This window comes from Macroventuria anomochaeta (genome assembly GCF_010093625.1).
Source record: "Macroventuria anomochaeta strain CBS 525.71 unplaced genomic scaffold BU25scaffold_15, whole genome shotgun sequence".
Taxonomy (NCBI): Eukaryota; Fungi; Ascomycota; class Dothideomycetes; order Pleosporales; family Didymellaceae; genus Macroventuria; species Macroventuria anomochaeta.
The window spans coordinates 343,684-363,639 of record NW_022985376.1 but is presented as its reverse complement, the minus strand read 5'-3'; the positions used below and the strand labels follow the sequence as shown (position 1 = coordinate 363,639).

The 19,956-nt window shown below is 53.1% G+C and overlaps 9 protein-coding genes across 9 annotated transcripts; 2 read left to right on the top strand and 7 right to left on the bottom strand.

The window, feature by feature from the left end:
• Window positions 1-80: 80 nt before the first annotated feature.
• Window positions 81-389, bottom strand: BU25DRAFT_458288 (uncharacterized protein; the record flags this gene model as incomplete). The annotated part of the gene is made up of 1 exon (XM_033710192.1): window positions 81-389. The coding sequence occupies one exon, from the start codon at window positions 387-389 to the stop codon at window positions 81-83; it is 309 nt and encodes a 102-aa protein (XP_033562088.1).
• A 798-nt stretch (window positions 390-1,187) lies between these two features.
• On the bottom strand, window positions 1,188-2,614 carry BU25DRAFT_448352 (uncharacterized protein). Its single transcript, XM_033709597.1, has 2 exons — window positions 2,505-2,614; window positions 1,188-2,449 (listed from the first exon to the last, which is right to left on the bottom strand). The coding sequence occupies exons 1-2, from the start codon at window positions 2,594-2,596 to the stop codon at window positions 1,315-1,317; spliced, it is 1,227 nt and encodes a 408-aa protein (XP_033562087.1). The 5' UTR covers window positions 2,597-2,614; the 3' UTR covers window positions 1,188-1,314.
• Window positions 2,615-2,920: 306 nt separating this feature from the next.
• Window positions 2,921-5,076, top strand: BU25DRAFT_491044 (uncharacterized protein; the record flags this gene model as incomplete). The annotated part of the gene is made up of 4 exons (XM_033711533.1): window positions 2,921-2,945; window positions 3,019-3,053; window positions 3,105-4,557; window positions 4,610-5,076. The coding sequence occupies 4 exons, from the start codon at window positions 2,921-2,923 to the stop codon at window positions 4,843-4,845; spliced, it is 1,749 nt and encodes a 582-aa protein (XP_033562086.1). The 3' UTR covers window positions 4,846-5,076.
• On the bottom strand, window positions 4,950-5,477 carry BU25DRAFT_468033 (uncharacterized protein; the record flags this gene model as incomplete). Its single annotated transcript, XM_033710725.1, has 1 exon — window positions 4,950-5,477. A coding segment is annotated over one exon (195 nt), but the record flags the coding sequence as incomplete, so codon positions are not given.
• A 490-nt stretch (window positions 5,478-5,967) lies between these two features.
• BU25DRAFT_46104 (uncharacterized protein) lies at window positions 5,968-7,642 on the bottom strand. Its single transcript, XM_033710402.1, has 3 exons — window positions 7,525-7,642; window positions 6,495-7,357; window positions 5,968-6,437 (listed from the first exon to the last, which is right to left on the bottom strand). The coding sequence occupies exons 1-3, from the start codon at window positions 7,603-7,605 to the stop codon at window positions 6,074-6,076; spliced, it is 1,308 nt and encodes a 435-aa protein (XP_033562084.1). The 5' UTR covers window positions 7,606-7,642; the 3' UTR covers window positions 5,968-6,073.
• A 196-nt stretch (window positions 7,643-7,838) lies between these two features.
• On the bottom strand, window positions 7,839-8,924 carry BU25DRAFT_392318 (alcohol dehydrogenase-like protein; the record flags this gene model as incomplete). Its single annotated transcript, XM_033704649.1, has 1 exon — window positions 7,839-8,924. One exon carries the CDS (start codon window positions 8,922-8,924, stop codon window positions 7,839-7,841), a length of 1,086 nt encoding a protein of 361 aa, XP_033562083.1.
• A 3,272-nt stretch (window positions 8,925-12,196) lies between these two features.
• On the bottom strand, window positions 12,197-14,415 carry BU25DRAFT_340440 (uncharacterized protein; the record flags this gene model as incomplete). Its single annotated transcript, XM_033702812.1, has 2 exons — window positions 12,197-12,365; window positions 12,419-14,415. 2 exons carry the CDS (start codon window positions 14,413-14,415, stop codon window positions 12,197-12,199), a joined length of 2,166 nt encoding a protein of 721 aa, XP_033562082.1.
• Window positions 14,416-15,692: 1,277 nt separating this feature from the next.
• BU25DRAFT_421400 (DUF1776-domain-containing protein) lies at window positions 15,693-17,087 on the bottom strand (the record flags this gene model as incomplete). Its single annotated transcript, XM_033708084.1, has 2 exons — window positions 15,693-17,000; window positions 17,055-17,087. The coding sequence occupies 2 exons, from the start codon at window positions 17,085-17,087 to the stop codon at window positions 15,693-15,695; spliced, it is 1,341 nt and encodes a 446-aa protein (XP_033562081.1).
• A 200-nt stretch (window positions 17,088-17,287) lies between these two features.
• BU25DRAFT_367357 (zinc ion binding protein-like protein) lies at window positions 17,288-19,598 on the top strand. Its single transcript, XM_033703868.1, has 2 exons — window positions 17,288-17,867; window positions 17,917-19,598. Exons 1-2 carry the CDS (start codon window positions 17,690-17,692, stop codon window positions 19,167-19,169), a joined length of 1,431 nt encoding a protein of 476 aa, XP_033562080.1. The 5' UTR covers window positions 17,288-17,689; the 3' UTR covers window positions 19,170-19,598.
• Window positions 19,599-19,956: the final 358 nt, after the last annotated feature.

Sequence of the window (19,956 nt, the reverse complement as noted above, 5' to 3'; positions counted from 1 at the left end):
CTGAGAGTAATCCCCTAGGCGCCGGCCGGGCGGCCTTGCCTTGCTGCACCTTCCCCCAGGCCTCCGTGTTTGGTTGGCGGTTACTTATTGCTTGTCGTCCTATCGTGGGACATAGGATCGTAACACTGGGAAGGCGAGGAGCCATTCCCAGACTTCTGGGTGGTCTCTAGCGCTGGGGAATCCTTAGTTTCTATAACCACCTTCTTCAGACGGGAGGCCGACTGTTGTATAACAGCTAAGCGCTCTTCAAAGTCCTGCCAGAGAGTAGCCAGATCGCTACGGTGCTGGGCCTCTTGTTGAGCTAGCGTCTGTTGCAGGGCCTCGTTGCCAGCCTTAATTGATGCCAGCTCTGCAAGGATCAGTTGCAGCGGATTGGATTTGGGTGCCATGATGGATAAGGGGTTGACACAACGTAATGTCACGAAGATGCTACGAGTAGGCCCTTTAGGACTCGCTAGGAGTCTAAATCAATTACTACATATGGTATCTAAGTAGGTACAAGATGTTGTGTACCGAACAGAACTCTACCAGCAATAGTCTATATACTTACGTGTGGGTTCGTTTGGTTACCGGTTAATAATTGGAACTGAGTTGGATAGGTATCGGGGTTGCAAGTCCTAGAGCAGGGCTTGCAGAATTCTAATACTCCCGCTTTGGGGGTTGCAGGCCCGCTCTGGAGGTGACCGGAGGTTGTACGTCCGCTTCGGAGGCGTGTAAGGACGCTGGGGATTTGGTGCATACGGTCAGGGACAGTACAGAGCGGATCCGGATATTGTCAGGGGATCTGGAGAGGATACCGTGACAATTACAGTGCTCCACACATGTTTTGTCTTCTCTTGACGTGGCACTGGCAGCACGTGATGGTTGGACATTGGGATTCTGTGACCACTATAAATAGCCAGACCAACAGGATGCTGTAGTTGGATCCAATATATTCTGTGCCACCAGCACATGCAATGAGTTGCAAATTTGTGTCCTTTGTGGTCTGTTTTCAGCAGCAGCAACACCAGATACTGTAGAATTAAGGATTTTTGTGGTGAGCAACCATGAGACAGCAAGGCTTCCCATTTGCTCAGCCCTATTTAAGCAATATACTAGTGGATTAGTAGTTAGGTGGGTGACCACTAGCAAATACCCGCTGTTGTATGTTTTTGTTGATCTTTTGGATGTTTTGTAGGAACTGACACCTCAAAATCGTGCTATGTTGCCCATGTTGCATAAGTGGACATAATAATTGGTATCGTTCATACCCAGGGCAATGATAAGATATGAAGTGCGAACGTCTCGGCGAGCTGTGGGGTATCTTAAGATGCTCTACGCTCGTTGTCTTTTGCTCCTTCGTGTGACCTCCTCTTTGACTTCGAGGACCTGATGTTCGTTCTCATCTGGCTCCTTCTTTATCCGCTTGCGCTTGACAGTCTCTTGCTTGACAACAGCTTCAGCCACAACGTCGTTACCCTCTATCTTAATCGTAACCTCCTCTTCCTTGACCTCTGTCTTTGCGACTGTTCTCTCAGAGAACGCCTTCAAGTCAGCCGTGAATAAGACAGAATGCGCCCAACCTGCTTCCTTGCCCCAGAGTTTCCGGAAAAGATTGCCAATCGCAACATATGTCGCTGCAGTCAGACTGCTGTGCTTGCCCTTCCCGAACTTGTAGTCGCGTTGCGCTATCTGCCAGACGTGTGTGTCAACAGGAACGGACTCGAGCCATCCAAGTCCGAAGAGGCAGACACAATCAGCAACTTTTGGACCAACACCTTGGAGCACAAGCAGCTCTTCGTGTGCCTTGCGATAGCCCTCTCTGCCACCCTCCAGAAGCTCGCCAGCTGGCTTCGGCTCAACGCCAAATTGCGGGTATTCTGGGTTGCTGAGCGCTTCCAGCCATGCTAACCCTCCCTTCCCTTCAGCAACTATACGTGCCGTCTTTGCAATGTATTTCGCTCGGTAGCCAAAGCCTAGCTTCCTGAGGTGCTCTTCCACTTCTGGTTTGCAGAGGGCTTGTGGTGTTGGGAAGTCGTGATACGGTACATGGTCGATACGTCCTATCAGCGGGCCGTAGTGTAGACACAGATTGTGTACCATGCCTGATATCCGACTGATGTTGTTGTTGCTGCTGCATATAAAGCCTATCAGCGCCTCCCAAGCATCTTGCCGCAGTATTCGTATGCCTGTGAACTTTGGTGCTCGTCGTTTGAAGTTGGCGTCCGAGGCTGCCCATTGTTCGTACAGCTGGCCGAGGTTGGATGTTAGGTTGAAGTAGTGGTATATGAAAGCGAGAGTGTCGTCGTCATCGGCGGCAATTGAAGGTGTGATAGATGCTGGTAGAGTAGGAAGGGCGGGTTTGGATGGGAAGATGGCGCGATAGTGAAGAGCGTCTGCGTCCTGGCGGAGGGAGAGTATGCGTCCATGCATGGCGCAAGACCATACATCATCGTCCGATTTCCGCCATCTATAGCAAGGGCATTAGAACCTGTTCTAAGCTACGCGAATGAGCCAAAAGCTACCTAAAAGATTGCCCGCAGCGCAATGTGGTATCGATGCAAAGCTCAGTCAGGCTTATGGGCAGCTTGTACCACTTGGCAGCTCGCAATGCCATGATGTTGTTCTGTCTAGATATACAAGCCAATGCAGCTCGAGTGAATGTTGATGGTGCACAGTGACAGGGGCACGCGCCTGCCAAGTACGCTAGCAGTCGTTTCTCCGTGAACTTACAGTTTCTCGCAGCGACGACTACATCACCACCTGCCCAAGCATCGTGTCCTAGTATTCGGACCGCTGCTGGAAGTTGCATTCGTTGCACTACTTGATCTCGGTTTGCTAATTGCAGCTGTCTGATCACTTCTTTACACCGCAGCCAATAGCACGCGGCTGAATTCTGTACCAGCGCAACACAGCTCCAGCCAGCGCTCCAGCTGTCAAGATGAACGGTGACAGCTACTCCCGAGGTAAGCTGGCGTCTCAGTACACGTACTGACTGGTGTGCAGTGCCCCGCAATGAAACAGTACTAACATAAGCAGACGGCGGCCGCTCAGGTGGAGGCTCGAGGAACTACGTGAGTGCAAACTCCACGCGCAACACTGACGGCCGACTGACCAAGACGCAGTCCTCGAGGGACGACCACCGCGATCGCGACAGGGGCGGTGATAGGCGCCGCCGCCGTTCGCGTTCTCCTCGACACAGCTCTCGCCGCGACTACGAGGTCGACACGTACTCGTCCAGCCGCGACTACCGTGAGCGCGAGCGCGAAGACACATACGCCCGCCGTGAAAGGCGCGACGACCGCGGAGGCGACCGCGCTGAAGGTGGTGGCCGTGAGGGTGGTGGCCGTGAGGGTGGTGGCCGTGAAGGAGGCGGCCGCCGGGACTGGGGCGATTCGTACTCGAGGCGCGACCGCCCAAGAGACCGAGGTGACCGCGACGGCGATGACCGTGGCCATGGACGACGTGACAGGGGCGACCGCAACGATCGATTTGGTGGAGATGACCGTGGTGGCAGGGGACGACGAGATGGAGGCTTTGGCGGAAACAGGGGAGGAAACCAGCGCCAGAAGTCGCCTTCACCAGTCGCAAAGCAGCGCGAGCCTACACCGGATCTTACGCCCTTCACCAACATCCAAAACCGTCCGCGCCGTATGACACAGTGGGACATCAAGCCGGCTGGCTACGAGAACATCACCGCTGAGCAGGCTAAGCTGTCCGGCATGTTCCCTCTGCCTGGCGCACCCCGCGCTGCACCCATGGACCCCTCGAAGTTGGCTGCCTTCATGAGCCCCTCTGCTGGTACTGCCTCGTCCGCCGCGCTCCAGACGGTCAACGCAAAGCAGGCGAAGCGCCTCTACATCCACAACCTACCCTCTGGCGCAACGTCCGAGGAGATTGTCGAGTTCTTCAACCTGCAGTTGAACGGATTGAACGTCGTCGCTGGTCAAGACCCATGCATTTCCGCACAAGTCGCGAGCAGCAACGAGTACGCGCTCCTCGAGTTCAAAACCGCCGAGGATGCAACCGTCGCCCTTGCTATGAACGGTATCGCGATGCGCGATAACTCCGGTGGCCCTGATCAGAGCGGTTTGTCCATTCGCCGACCCAAGGACTACATCACACCCACCCGCGACGAGAACGCATACTCCGGCGACGAGGTCTCGACCGACGTCAAGGACAGCCCCAACAAGCTCAGCATCGTCAATATCCCGCAGTACATTGAGGAGGAGCAAGTTCGCGAGCTTGTCGAAACTATGGGCAAGCTCAACGCTTTCATTCTGGTCAAGGACACCAGCACTGATCAGCACCGCGGTATCGCGTTCTGCGAGTATGCCGATAACGAGATCGTCGACGCTGTCATTGAGGGCCTGAATGACATTCCCCTTGGCGATGGCCACTTGAAGGTTTCACGCGCAACTGTCGGTCTACAGCAGACAACAGGTCTCGATGGCGGCGTTCAGGCTATCGCCTCACTGGCTGGTGCTGAGGCTGCTAAAGACCAGGAGCACAGCCGTGTCATCTGCCTGATGAATATGGTCACATCTGACGAACTGATCAACGACGAGGAATACGAGGGTATGTATACCTACTACACAACTTATCAAGTGCTTGCTAACGAAAGTCACAGAAATCAAGGAAGACATCGACGAAGAGTGCGGCAAATACGGTCCCATCGTCGAGATCAAGATCCCCCGCCCTGCTGGAGCCCGCATCAACCTCGGTGTTGGCAAGATCTACATCAAGTACCAGGATACCGACTCTGCACAGAAGGCTATCAAGGCGCTCGCCGGTCGCCAGTTCTCGCGGAGAACTGTCGTTGCGACTGAGTTCTCGGAAGAGGGCTTCGACGTCGAGGCCTGGTAATATACGCTTCCGGCTAGAGGGTGGTGCAGGTGCGACGTGGCGTTCTATTGATTTCATCTACTCACTTGCTGCGATTTGGCATAGGTATCTCAGACTGCTGTGTACACTAATTTGATCATAAGCAAAAGCGAGCATGGCGAGTAAGGAGTGGTGAGGAGCAGGGATGTGCTCGATTCTTTGAATATTCAGGTGATGAGAGTAGAGCACTCAGAACATATATGATACCTTCAACACATTCCTTCCGCTCATCATGACACCCCTCTTCCTCATCCGCTCATCCACCATCCTCTTACTATACTTCGTCTCATTCACACCGCTGAACAAGCTGTCCACCTTCCCAAACACCGACTCTGTATACTTATTCTCTGGCGCAGAGTAATCCATCGTGAAAACGTTCACACTAATACCGCCACCGGCAACAATCTACGTCTCACCTGTCAAACTCCTATCGCGGTTGTACGCCGCATTAATCCCCGCCGCCACAGGGTCAAAATGATCCAGTCGAACAGCCCTGCGGTCTCGTTATACACGACAGCGTCCGTGTTCGCGTTGCCGGTCAGTCTGATTTTGATGATTGGTGATGTAGTTCCGTTGACGAGCTCGGGGATGTTGACGCTCACGCTGTATCCCAGGTGTTACTTAATCGCTTAAAGGGAGAGAGTGGTGATGAGGTATGTACCTTCGTATCCAGCGTCGACAAGCGGCTTGTACAATCTGCGCAGGTTGCCGCTACCGAAACCGTCGTCATTGTTCATAAGGATCTTGAGAGCATCGCTCTAGGACACGAGGCTCAAGGTTGCAGTGAGCACCGTCGCGAGAGAAACACGCATGTTGATCAGTGTATTGGGGGGCTCGGAGTCCAAGTGAAAGAGGGTGACCAATTGGGTCAATTGGAGGTTTCCTGTGGGTTCATACTGCCATACTTCTACTCTTATATCGCCCATCACAGTACATGCTACTCCCACCCTTGCGTCCCCAGTGAGCACTATGACGATAGCTCGTGGTAATCGCTGCATAAACGTCCGAATTCTCGGATCCGATATCGCGGGGAAGCTCTCATCTGCGCTCAATACTCGATATGATTCAATGCTGATAACATGGTTTATTGATGGGGCTTGACGAAGTGCACGCCTGATCCTAAGCTAGGGCAAGATAGGAGGGAGGGCACGTGGTGCGGATACGCATTTCATCGGAGCTCGGCGATGCTTGAGGTGGCTGATATCGACCGCTAGGGCTGAGCTGGGCCTTGATATGCCTCTGTGGTATTATGAGTGTTTGGAGGCGGTGTGTTGACGGGAGTCGTTCCATCGGCATGAGTGAGCTCCATGGGTGAAGGACGTGTAGAACACAAAGTTGCAAGCCGAGCTGGACGATGTTTTGACATCTCGATGGGCCAATCGAGCCACTTCATTAACTCTGGTATTGGTGCTAGCAGCTCCTCGCAAGCATGTATCAGTCGAACCAACCAGCCGTTTAACCACCAAGCACCTGTGTTTCGTGCCAGTAACACAGCCCAGTAGGTTATGATAAGAACACCGACATGGTTGCGAGCTTGACACAGATCCAGAAACTCGGTACTTAGCAGTGCTGGCCTGTGTTCAGTCGCTTAGCATTGTCTATGTCCAAGAAGGTCGAATCGATCAACTTACCACGTCATGATTATACTGTGCTCTTGCTTCAGTGAAGAACACAATGTAGTCTTGACGAATGTCTTGTGGAGGTTTTCGATAGCCTCCAAGCATATACCCTTCTGGGGCGTGTCGAATTGATCCGCGAGTAGTTTCAGATCAAGAAGGGGAGTACACTCCGTATCCTCGGGTAATGGGAGCTGACCAACGAAACGCACTGGGCCAAGCAACGTTCCGATGATATCATTTTGCTGGAGTTGTTCCCAGTGCTGGCCGATGGCGACTTTCACTCCGCGAAGCAAACGGAAGCAGTGCAAAATAGCACCGAGAGGATCCTCAGGCTCTTCGACCTGGGCCGTAGCAAGGTTGTATGCGAAGCAGATTGAAGAGAGGAGGAAACAGGGAACAACGGTTTCCAAAGCGTTTTCCTCGAGCAATCTCAGGTATGTTGCAAGGGATGTAGACATGTGTGCATCGGCTTGCGCAAGCAGGCTGGCACGATTTCCCTGCGAATCGACCAGCGTCTTATGCAATGCTGAGAAAGCGAGTATTCCGTGGAGGAGGAACTGATGCTGGAAAGCAACGTTTACAATACCTTCACTCCATACCCATTTCTCGTCGTCGCTGGTAGGGTCGTGAAATAGATACACTCTTGTTGTCCAGTGATGTAGCAATTGCATGTCTTCGAGAGTAAAAGTCGGGCGCGCTGCTACCGAAGGTGTTGGGAGAGGGCTGCCGATGTAGGAGTTCTCTCGAGACATAGGGCTTGGTCCCAGACCGGTGGATTGCGGTGAAGCATGTTGAACCCTTGCCCGCGGAGGTGGCCATTCGCAAGTAATCTCCAGTCGAATGCAGTTCGCACATTGTGGATGCTCCTCATTACACTGTGGATTTTGGTTAGTTTTTGTGTTCAATCGGACCTTGACATCAATTTCTTCGAAAGTCTAGAGCAACTTGACGTCTAGTGTCGATGAAGGACTGTAACACGGCTCGACATGGCTCCTCATTGGTTGGTTGTCCAACAGCACCGAGGCACACCAGTAGTACTTACCTTGGTATGTCTCTTCTTACATTGTAAGCACCCCTTTCGTGATTTTGAATGTGTTTTGCGCCTTGCTGGAATGACTGGCATTGGCTGAGAAACGGTCAGCGCGATGTTTGTGGAGTTGTCAGGGATGCGAAAGCAAAAGAGGCAGTGTCGGAAGGGTTTCTATAGGTTGTTCGCCAAGAATTGCCGTTCCGGCTGCACCTGCCTCGCTCAATACAGCTAATACGAGGCGACAGTCGCAATGCACGCAAGTGTCAGTAGTCACCTTCGTGCGAAGCGCAAGTAAGGATTGCAATTACTAGGCACATGTTCGACATCTACAATTTTGCACGACCCTCTTGATCTGCGTTGACAAGCACATACCTGTACCGCGCCTTTCCATCCTCCATATCTACCACGCTCTTGTTCGCGTCTTTCATGTTGCGTTGTTCGATCCACGGCTTCACACCCTTCTCAGCAGCAAAGTTGAGCATCTCTTCGATGTCCTTCGGGCTGCCGATGTTACTGCCACCAATCTTCACACCTTTTTGAATGAGACTGTAAGCACCGAATCTTGGTAGCTTGTCTTCTGGTGCGCCGACCTGAATGAAAGTACCGTTGGTCGTCAGCAGTCGCAGGTATGATTCTAATGGCATGTCCGGGGAGCTGACGGTCGAAATGATAAGATCGAGGGATTGCGAGTGCTTACGAGCCCACTTCTCATCCTCAGAAGTGGCGATGTAGTCAGTTGCGCCCATCGTTCTCGCATCCTTTTCCTTGTTCCTCCGCCTCGAGATAGCAACGACTTTCTCACAGCCCATGGCTTTTGCAAACAACACACCGAAATGGCCGAGACCTCCCAGACCCACGATTCCTACTCTCTTGCCCGGCCCTGCACCATTCTTCTTCAAGGGTGAGTAGACTGTGATCCCACCACACATCATCGGCGCTGCATCCTCGCTTTTCAGACCAGCAGGAATTTTGATCGTAAAGTGTGCTGGAACGCGCGCGTAATCTGCATAGCCGCCCATGCTGAAGCTCCCATCTGGATACTTCCCGTTGTAAGTGCCGATCATCTTGCCACAGTGCTGTTCGAGTCCAGCTTTGCAATCTTCGCACTCGAGACATGAGAATGCTTGAGCACCAACACCGACTCTATCCCCGAACTTCAGATGTTTCACTTGATCGCCAACGCGTACAACATGACCGACGATTTCGTGCCCAACGCAGACCGGATAACGTGTATTGCCCCATCCAGAGCGCAGAGTGTGGATGTCAGATCCGCAGATTCCACAATGTGAGATCTTGATGTCGACGTCAATGGGACTGAAAGATTTGGGCTTGAAGGACGACCAGGTCATGTTGCCCTCGGCGGCTTTGTTGTCGCGACCTAGCCATCCATGGAACTCGTTCGAAGAACTCATGGTTGGTAGAGAGATTCCTAGGAATCTGCGATGGAGTGAGATGCGGAGACGAATTGCAAATGAAATTGAAGGGGAAAAGCTACGACGCGATGCTGAACAACGTTGTTGAAGCTCGCCGAGCTTCCTGGCATCGACGTCGTTCGTACCGAGGCATCTTTCTGGTCTTTCCCCGCGAGTTCGGGCTTAAGCCCTCATGAGAGCAGGCTGGCCGATCCTGACTTCACTACCCGTTCGAACATTTGGGGCTTTTCCAATCGGCAAAACTCTGCTTTTGCTAACCCGAGGGTTTCATAACCAGAAAGTGAGGAGTATATGTGGGGCCGGGGAGATTCAGGCTCGAGACATGAATGTTGTATTAGGGATCTCGTAAGGTGGCTTAGGAGATGATATACCTTGGACAGCGCAACTTAGGTTAGGGGACACAAAATGTCCTGGTAAGAGATCCTTTGCGAGCGTACTATGGTTCGCACGTTGCGTGTACCATGGTACACTCTGAGACGCGCATCAGCAGTACATGTAATTGAGAGTTAATTTCACATTCTTTCTCTCCCGCGTCCGTTCACTCCAAACGCCGATCTCGATAAATCTACATCACGACAAGATTAAGACGACTAAAACAACTGGAGCAAACGCTCCAAGCGGAAAAGAAGCCGAAAACTTCAGCCTCCCCAGCCCTTCGAAGTTTCCCAAAGAAGACTCGTCAAACCATGTCAGACTCGAAACGCCAAATTTACAAAGAGCTGGATTTTAAAAAGGCACCGCTTAAAGCTAGTTGGCCTACCCTACCTCCACTGCTAGGAAACATGCGGCAACTACAAATATCGCGCAATGTTTGTGGGCCTTGTCCTTTCCCGCACAAAGCAGCGCCCATCCGGACCGTGGAGACAGTGATTCATTCTCATAACATAGAAGCTGTGGAGGTCGATGTTGTGCTTCATGTACCGGAGTTCGACATCAAAGGAGTACCTATTCGCACGATCACGCGAACGGAGGAAAACCGGGAGATCTCAGACTTCCTGATGAAGAATTTCAGGCTATGTTGGTTGTCCTGGATTTCAGAAAGTACGGGCACCGAGTTGCAAAAGCTCTGATAGCCGTGAGACAAGCGATGAAGAAATACGAGGATACCAGCAGACTGCTCATTGAGTTCTTGGATGAAGACTGTGGATTCCGAGGGGGGGTGATATTGGATATCACTTCCCGCCAGGAGGAGCTGAAGCAGTTGTGGGAATAGCGTGCTCTGCAGACTGCGCTGCGAGCGTGGTTCCTAGACCAAGAGCACGCCCGTGGGTGGACTTTCTACAATGTCTTCGTCTCATGTGAAGATGCAGAGTCAGAGACGGCCGAGGGGCAGCCAACATTGTTCAAGTTCTCATCTGATGCAAGTGATTCCTCCTTATAGATTATCATTCCTGCCATGCGTGCATGGCTGCAATCAGATGAGGTATACCGGAAGTATGGATGTCGGTTCGGTGTTTGAGTACTGCAGATTAACAGTTGGCATAGGCGCAATTGAAGGTATCTGCTAGAAGAACAAATTACTAGTGGGCAAAAGCGTTACATCGCTCATGTGCTTGAAAACCCATTTGAGGGTAGGCAATGTAGACGAGGGAGAAACCGACAGTGGCAAAACCCAAGATTAGTGGGGGTGACGATACGGCTCAGCCTACAACCATCATAGCATTGTACGATGCGAGTGATCCGGGGTGGTGGAGTGCTATGCTGCCAGCTTTGCGAAAATGGGTTGGTCGGAAGAAGTGTATAGGAAGTACGGAGTCAGGTTTGCTGTGGAGCTAATACAGGGGGAGCAGCTGTTGGTGACGCAATCTGGATGTAAAGCTAGGCCAACGAAGAAAGAACAGCAGAACACAACATCTCCGCTTCGACAGACGAGGAACCTCTAAAACCTGGACTGACAGATAGAACATCGAAGATAGTGCAGACCCAGAGCGCTCAGAACCCAGCCCTCGCTCCCTCCATCAATCCATAGCAAACCCACTCCCTCTCCCTCCAAAATCAGTAATCTTCTCTATTTTCCTCTGCAGTCTCCTCAACGTACCATCCCTAACCCTCGTAGGCCTCATCCTATCAACCCCATACCCCTCCCCAACAAAAGCCCTTCCGCACCATCAAATTCAAAATCACTTACGGCTATCATCGCCCCTCTCCCTCCTCGCCCGCTCCTCACGCTCCAACTGCTCCTTCTCCCTCTGCGTCGGCAGATTCAGAGAGATCTGCCTCTTCTGCAGTCCATTATTCTGGATTTGCGCTGTTGTTGCGTAAGCCTGGTAGCTCGGGTGTGGCTGACACGGGCTTGTTGCGTGTAGGATGCGGGAGGTGCGCCGCCGTTGATGAATTTGGCGATGAGTTTGTTGTCTGTGAGGCCCAATATGGTGGTGTTATAGGTGTTTCGCGGTGATGAAGTAGGTCAAAAAGGGTTGGTGAGCGTAAAGGTGACAGTGAGAGAATGTATAGGCCGTAGAACCGGTGAGGCGCACATGCCTGTGTAGGCCGACTGATCAGCGTACATTGTTGCAGATGATCTGTCACGGTGAACCTAGTGTGGCGGAGTGCATGTGTGAATCACCTGTGTGGTAGGATACGATATATGCTAGGCATTGACATTAGCCAACAAATTTACGATTGGTCGAGAAGAACAAAGGTTGGAGGTATTCGAGTGTCATTCGATACTAGCTTTCACCATCTTCTGTACACAAAAGCGCCGTGAGCATTCCAGCATCACCGCGATCCAATGAAGAAACATCCTCCAAATCCGCCTCATACAGCAGAATTACAGCCAACAAGCCGCTGCGAACGCCTCATGCAGTCCGCGCGCTCCAACCAACACATCAAATGCTGGAATTAGATTACAAGAGAAAGGAAAACCAGCTTGTCGTCAACGCTCAAGAGAGATATGAAAGCATGCCGCTATGTGCAAATTCTTATGGACAAAGGAAAAGTAGCAAAGATATAGCCAAAAATGAAAGAAAAATGGTGTCGAAGTGTCCAGAAATGGAAGAAATTTTGGCCCAAGAAGTGACGCAATGCCATGCACCGGGCAGGTATCAAAACGAACAAGTACAAACGAAAGTAAAGTCAGGTTTAGAAACAAACACGCAAGCAAAGGATGGTGACAGGCAGAGAGGCTCTGCGAACCTGTCGGTGTTCCTGAAGGTATATGCAAAACGAATAGGCAGCCGCTGATCCGAGGACGCCGTCGCCAGATATGTAAAAGCCAAATCGTGGGTCTCATATACAAGGGTGAGCAAAGCTCAAGTTGAAGATGCAGTGTGGCTCTTCTTGCGGCCGAAGATGGTACGCGTGCGGCTCTTGTCGCGGGACTTCTTCTCAGAATTGTCCTTTTTGGTTGATCGTCCCGAACGGACGGAGCGAGAGTCGGAGGTGCTAGTGTTGTCGTCGTTGTACTTGTCTTTGTAGATCCTACCATTGTGTCAGTGACGTCGCGACTAGAACAAATGGAAGATGCTACTCACCAGCTGTTACCGACCATGCTGATACCCTTGGCTTCAGCTGCGCGGTAAAACTTGGCAGCCTTCTTCATATCCTTTTTGCAGCCAACGCCTTCTGCGTAGCAGTAGCCAGCTTCGACTAGAGCGTCAGGGTCGCCCCAGTTTCCTGCGATTTCATAGCAGCGAAGAGCAAGCGTCTTGTCCTGAGCAGCACCCCAGCCGTTCATGTAGCACTTGCCGAGCTCGTAGATTGCGACGGCGTACTGCGCGCGATGTTGCTTCTTTTTGGTGATGTCGGTTGACTGTCCTTGTTCATCGTCTGCGATCTCAAGGTGACCAGAATCGACAGCGCGGCGCAGCCACTGCAGTGCCTCTGCCTTGTTCTCGCGCATACCCCAACCGTGGCGGCAGGCAAGACCATACCAAAGCATGGCTTCGGGAAGCCCTCCACGAGCTGCCAGGCGCAGATGGTAGGTGGACTTCAACAGCTCGCCCTTTTCGTGCAATCCGATGCCAATATCGCAATGCTCTTGAGCAGTGACTTCTGCGGTACCGGCAGTGGCAGCACGAATGGTGCTGTTGCTTGAAGTGAGTGATGGGGTCTGTGGCGATCGTTTCTGTTCGAATGAACGAGGTGGTGACTCGGGTGAAGGTGGCCTTTGCTGTCCGTTAGACTGGTCCCAGGTAATTTGCTTCTTGAAGAAGTCCTCGATGCCGATTGATCGGCGATCAAGCTTCCTGCCCCGGGGCAGGTCGAATGTAGTGTATGTGTAAGATGGTGCCGGATTGTTCGAATAATCGCCTGATCGGCGGAAGTCCTCACTGACCATACTGACAGGAGTATGTACTGTCTCGTTGGCATAGTTAGAGGTGAGTCCGTCAGTCGAATCCTGGCGCTTAAGGTTGCTGTCACAAGAGGGCCTCATGAAGACACTCTCGTCTGAAGGCTGTCTAGAAGGCATGTCGAGCGAAGGCCTGACACAATCAATGGAAGGTCTGACACAATCAATGGAAGGTCTGGTGCTCTGCCGGCTGATTGGCCTAGAGAAGTTGAAAGCTGGACGGGGGAGATGTCCATTTACGGAGTGCTCCGAAGCCGCAGAAGGGGAGCGAGGCATGGTCGTTGTGGGTGTAAAGGGGGATTGAGCGCGGGACAGGCTGGAGCTAGGGGACAGAGCTCTGTTGCGCGGTAAAGAATCATACGAGCCACTCAGTGGCAGGTCGTCAACCTCATCTGAGCTGTCTTGGACAGACCTGATGCTTGGTGACAGTCTCGGAGAGCGTTGCGAGTGGTTGCTGGCCTTTCTTGGGGGAAGCAGGTTGGAGCGTGGTTGGAAACGGGGCATCGAGTCAGACGACGGCTTCCTCTGGGGGCTCAAGAACAATTGAGATGTTGGTGTTGGACCGGTAGGGCTGACGGGCGTAGCCTCTCGGACACCGATGTGAGGCTCCACGGTGTCATGCGAGTGCGACCTTGGGATGTCGAAGTAGCCCTGCGGCGGGCTGGCGGGACTGCTCTCGCCAATTGGGGCAAGAGGGCTGCGTGCGGGTAGCGACTGGGCATACTGGGGCTCCTCGTTGCTGATCTGCGGGTAGCACGACTTGTGCCTGTCTGACACGTGCTGGCGAGGGGACGTCTCGGCAGGCGGTGCGACACCACCTGCTGAGATAGGCCCGAGGTCCTCGTTGGGAGAGCTGACGGTCGACGACAGCGAGGAAAAGTAGCCGGAGCGGTTGCCGAACTCATTCTGGATAGTGAGCGGCGCCAGTCTGCTGAGACGACGTCCGCTCTTGTCGGCCTGCTCGAAGCGCTTTGCCAGCAGTCGTCCCTGCAGCGCAAGGGCGTCCAGAGGGGAGAGTGCAGGTGGTGCATCGCCGGCGCGCGGGCTGGGGAGGTCGGCGAGAGAGAGGTTGCTCATGCTGGCGCTGGTGAGACTGGCGACGCTAGCATTATTGCTGAGAGGCTCGTGAGAGTAGGAACGCAGCCCTAGGGCGGATGGGCGCTCCGGTCGGCCCACCATGGCGGAGGCAAAAGGACAGCGAGGGTGGTGTTCAGTAGGCGCAAGGATATCTCATGGAGTCGAACGGGCGGTGACGCTGGGTCGTCATGCGCGCAGTGAAACGTGCGACTGTCGAGGCCGGAGTCGAGCAGAGGTGGGTTTTAGGGCGGCGGGTGCCAACACCGTTGCTGCGCTGTCTGGAGGTGGAACAAGGAGAGCCGTGCCGGGATTCGAGGCGGTGCAGAGGGGTGGTGTCGTCGTTTGTTAGAGAAAGTGTCGATCAATCGACATGGAAGGGGGCCAGGGGTTTCAATGGGTATATTGGGGAGCAGCAGCGAAGGAGCGTAATACACGACACACGGTCGAGGGAAGGTGACGACGGAGAGGAACACTCGAGGCCTCGCAATGTCTACCTGAGGAAGCGAGTCACCACCTTGTCGCGTGGGTGCACCCAAACTTTTGACCTCCTGAAATCGCTTGGCAGGACGACCACATGTGCATCAAAACCAGCTTTGTCTGGGGAGTCCTCCTTGCGCACTAGCACACACCAATCGGGTAGCAAAGAGACCAGGCCCTGCGTCGAAGCCTGTTGCGCCGTTAGCCTGCGACCGCTACTGCAGTGCCATGAATAGCAACCATTGGCGCGAGATCAGCGTCCTTCAGATTGCGCACAACGCCAGAGGCAAGAGGTAGCGATCCCCCTATCGAAAACTCTCGTAGCACACAACTCTTCAGACAATATCTTCACAGTCTGACAGTGACATGCAGGCACCTTTCGGGCTTTCAACGCACGCTATGGCGTTTCACCAAGTTTAATTCGCCCAGCGGCGCCTGCCAGTTTCGGACGATACCCGTTGCTTAGTGGCACCCACTGCGCGTCGAACTTCATTTTGGCGCTCTGCGGGAGTGGAGACCGAGTGGGTCCCATTGCGTCTGCGACAGCTGTACCTCATCAAACACACGAACGACTGTTCATCTGGCCAGCGGTGCGGGAGCTGAGAGTTTTCTATTGTTTGCGTACCCAACAAAGAGACCGGTTGGCTGCTTTGATGGATTTGTTGCTAGCTTCGTCGATTCAATAAAATTCGTATTCTTACAACACCTTTTCAAATCGTTTGCAGACGGCCGAAATAAGCTTCAAGATGCAAACGTGACGTGACCAATCATTAGTCGTGCTTAGTCGCGTCATGCTCCAGACTTCTTCAACGCTGATCTGCATTCTGTCGGTACTCGGGTAGCAGCCAAGATACACATCGCCAGATTCGCTGCTTCGAGCGCATATCGGCATCATAGTTGCCTCACGCAACAGCCTCGACTCTCTCCCACGACTGCACGCTGTCCTCCAACTTCGGCTTGGATGCTGTGTCGAGCGACACACGTCTCAGGCCCATCATCCAATCTACCAGACTGGATGGTACCCAGTCTCCTATAAGTCCATAGGTCACACTACCGCGGCCAACGCACCAGACCTTGCGTGGACGTTTCTGGGTCACTGCGTCGAAGACAGCGTTGTGCAGTTCACGTAAGGAGGTGCCATGACTATTCTGATTGAACAACCCTCGACTCTGCCCTACCCGTGTGTGGTTTACAAAGTTATCAGCATACAGCTGCCGTGTAGTTGTGGGCCAGGCATGCGGGTTTGGAGCTGCTTTTGTTTGGAGTTGGTGTTTCGGACCGACATTTGAAAAATCAAATGTCCCGAGATGGAATTGTATGACATCGATACTCAGGGTCCTAAGCTCTCCTCTTAAAGTCGCAAGGAAACCCTCGAGCGCAGACACGACCGTAGTCTCGACGCTGTGGAACGGCGGCCGTAATGACGCAACGATGCTTGGGGTAAGCATGAGTACCCTTGACTTGAACTGACAGATGGTCGGGAGCAGCGCCTGCGTCACTGCTATTGTGTTCAGTACTTTGGCATTCAGGGCATCCGACCATAGCTCAGGGTGAACGGTCTCTATCGGTCCTGAAGGGAAAATCAAGTCTGGCACAAGCACGACGCCTCGTAGGTTTAGGTTGTGTGGACTTGCACCCTGGAAGGCGACATGTGGCCTTGTGAGCATGGTGTGAAAGCGCTCCATAGCTTCTTCTGTACCCATGGTATCTGCAACGTCAAGGTGCAGCGGCCTGACATCTGCTCTCGACTCACTCAAGACCTGTTGTTCCTCGTCCATGCTCGAGCACACGATGTATACGACGAAGCCGCGGCGCTCAAGATCTAGTGACAGCGACCGCGTGATGGGCGAATTTGGCGGCCCAGCAATCACCACGACCTCTCGCCTGGCTCCATTGCTTGCTCGCCTCGCCCTCCTCTTGCGGTTGTGAGACCTATTCTGCCTCCATAGCATGTAGCTCCCTGTGCCAAAGAATGCGACGATTGCTGCAGTGAGTGCGCGGTTCCTTGATACCCAGTCTTGGAGTCGCTCGATGTAGGCACCAGTCACACGATGTGGTGGAGGAGGCGGCGGGGGCGGTCGCGCATACTCAGGCAGCCAGTGCTCGGGGACGTGTCGCTTCACATAGCCGGCTACGTTGGCAAAGTGTCGGTCGCTGGCGTCCCATATTGATCCTGTGAAGTTCCGTACGTCTTTTGTGTAGTCCGTAAGCTGTTCTCATTGTCCGGGTCAGCGCAGTTGGCGGCGAGGAACATCAGCACTCACCACACCCAGGAGGTGCGAGTCGTCGGCGGACATGTTTGCTATATTATGGTATTAATGTACGATAGCAGCGGTAGAGCAAAGTCAAACTTCGAGATCGTTATCGATCAAAGTGATATGAGCTTGCAAGCTTCACTCCACTGGCTACGTCAAAGACGGATCGCGTTGGCACGTGAGTCTAAACTTTGCGCCACCACCACGACGCCGCTGGGCTGGGCTGCCTGGATCCTTTCACCCCTCACGAAGCCAGAGGCTGCTGACTGCAGCAGATCCTCAATCTTCCGTCTGCACTGCATTCTATATGCGGAGCTGCGAAAGTCCTTTGTTGCGCATAAGAACTCCATCACAGTTTTAGCTTTGCCATCAATGTCGCTCGCCAGCGACGCGTGAATATCTACGTGATAGCTTACGTGGCCGAGCTCTGCAGCATTGCCTCTTCACCTTCGAATCTCTCATTTGGTTTACTTCCGCATGATTCTCTTTTCTTCTGCGCCCATGTCTTCTTCACGTCGGCCGCGCCTTTCAACTTCTGCCTTTACCTGAGTCGCCGGACAATACCTCAGCCCCACGTACAATCGCACAACATCAACCTAGAGCCAGCCTTCTACCAACATCCCACTACGGAGAGAAAAGACAGCATGAAGGAAATTGACGCCCATTTCGATGCGTACGAGCATCTGAAGCACCTACCAAGAGATGGAGAAGCGCTACACATGCTCCGCAAGGCTGCGTCTATGGTCAAACCCATGATGCGAAAGCGCGGCTGGAAAGTCGGTACACTGGCTGAGTTCTTACCAGATGAACCGCAGCTGCTAGGTAAGTCGCTTTATAGGATCACAAGGACCCGCGGCTAAGCATGCTGTAGGTCTCAACATCAATCGCACAGAAAGGATCCTTATCCGGTTGAGATACCATTATGATTCCAGGCAGTTTCTATCTATGGAGCAGGTCACAGATACTTTGCTACACGAGCTCTCGCACATTGTCTTTGGACCCCACAATGCCGACTTCAACAACCTCTGGAACGAGCTCCGTGACGAACATCAATCGCTGCTCATGAAGGGCTACACGGGCGAGGGCTTCCTCTCACAAGGTCAGAAACTTGGTGGTAGGCGCATACCAGTCGATGAGATGCGTCGTGCAGCTAGATCAGCCGCCGAGAAGCGCAAAACTACGATCAACCAGAATGCTGGCGGTCATCGATTAGGTGGTGCTCCGGTAGCAGGAGGTATCGATATGCGCAAGGTCATCTCAGACGCAGCTACACGGCGGACAAGTATCACTGAGGGATGCGCAAGTGGCAGTGCTCAAGCGGGGAGCTTGCTGCATCGACAGGAACAGGATGGATTCAGGACCACAGCTGAACAGAACGACGGCAATGATGAGGCGATCGCACGAGCGCTACAAGATCTGCTGTACGAGGAGGAGATGCAGAGGCTCGAGCAACTTGGCGCGCCAACTGGTGGTGGTGGTCTTGCATGGGATCGACAGAACGGGCTACAGTTCGATAGCAACCCACCATCGCGAACAGCGTCACCAGCACCAAGTGCATCATCAGGACTGAGCTGGAGCAGAGAGCATGGCTTGTCCTCAATCCCAGCATCAGGCACATCACAACGCCCAGTACCTCCGCGTACAACATCCAATCCTATACAAGGGCGCCCTGTCTCTCGCCTCGTTACGGATACACCTCGAGCATCCTCATCATCACGCACGAACCGACCACAGTCGCGTCTGATTATACAAGACGAGCAAGACCGTCGTAACAAACAACTTCCGCCCACGCCACCTCCTACCTCGCCACGCGTGCCTACCAACCCCAATGAGTGGGCATGTCCGCAATGCACACTTCACAATCCCCTCGAATTCTTGCAGTGTGGTGTGTGTGGCCTGGAGCAACCGCCTCAGCCGATTCCACAGCACAAACGTTTCGGCCCTTCACACACAGCTCCCAGTTTGCCAGCACCGCCACCGCAGTCCGGACTGAGAGGGCCAGGTACGACTCCTTTCGAGCCAGCGAAGGGCAGAATTGGCTGGAATTGTTTACAGTGTGGTACATTCATGGAGAATGAGTGGTGGACCTGTTCACTCTGTGGTACCATGAAAATGGATTCTTGAGTTGAAACAACACTGCAGAAGAGTCTAGCAAGACTTTTACTGCAAGTTGTCGGTTGGGCTGCCTCACGCAGGTTGCGCCTGCATACAGCTGCGGGCACTCTGGATGTGCGTGCGAACACCTCCAATGCTGCATACACATACATGGATCTCCGACCTTCGTCGGTTGTATACGCTTCGGTCACATTGACTATTACAAACGGCATGGCGCGTGATTTAGTATTCTATATATTCCCCAGGTTACTAAGCTCCCAACTTGGAAGAGCTACAATCTCATGTTCTTTACTTGCTTTCATACACGTGGTTCATGGCTTCCCTGTAGTTGTGGCCAGAAATCACTTCCCTGGAGGTAGCCACTTCCTGCGATAGTTCATCAAGGCTCTGCGTGTATTCTCTCTCGTTGGTAATTCACATCCTTCTACTTCTTCCACGAACGATGCAAGGCACGATACCGGACTTCATTCACATGGCCTTACAAACGCAGCAGCCCCCCCCCCCCCCCCCCCCTTCACGTGGAAAACAACATATGCCCACACAATCCTAAACACGTACAGCCAGGATAATCAAGACGCTACATGATCCTGCATATACATTTCGAGGCAGAGTGTCCAGGGGGTCACATACAGTGTCAGCGTCAGGAGATTGCTGGTATGTGAATGCTAGGCGTTCGGCCATAGAGGCGATGCCGGCTTCAGCTTCCAGGTCAGTGCTGTATAACTTAGCCCACCTTCACCTCCTCGCAAGACACCGCAAGCAACATCCCAGTTGCTGAGCAATGCTTGACTGATCG

Coding starts and splice junctions, on each gene's coding strand:
- BU25DRAFT_448352 (XM_033709597.1), bottom strand. CDS start 2,596: ATGGCATTGCGAGCTGCCAAGTGGTACAAGCTGCCCATAAGCCTGACT. Junction 2,450..2,504: donor CGCTGCGGGCAATCTTTTAG/GTAGCTTTTGGC, acceptor CCCTTGCTATAG/ATGGCGGAAATCGGACGATG.
- BU25DRAFT_46104 (XM_033710402.1), bottom strand. CDS start 7,605: ATGCCAGTCATTCCAGCAAGGCGCAAAACACATTCAAAATCACGAAAG. Junction 7,358..7,524: donor GTAAGAAGAGACATACCAAG/GTAAGTACTACT, acceptor CAAAATCCACAG/TGTAATGAGGAGCATCCACA. Junction 6,438..6,494: donor CACAGTATAATCATGACGTG/GTAAGTTGATCG, acceptor GACTGAACACAG/GCCAGCACTGCTAAGTACCG.
- BU25DRAFT_367357 (XM_033703868.1), top strand. CDS start 17,690: ATGAAGGAAATTGACGCCCATTTCGATGCGTACGAGCATCTGAAGCAC. Junction 17,868..17,916: donor AGATGAACCGCAGCTGCTAG/GTAAGTCGCTTT, acceptor AGCATGCTGTAG/GTCTCAACATCAATCGCACA.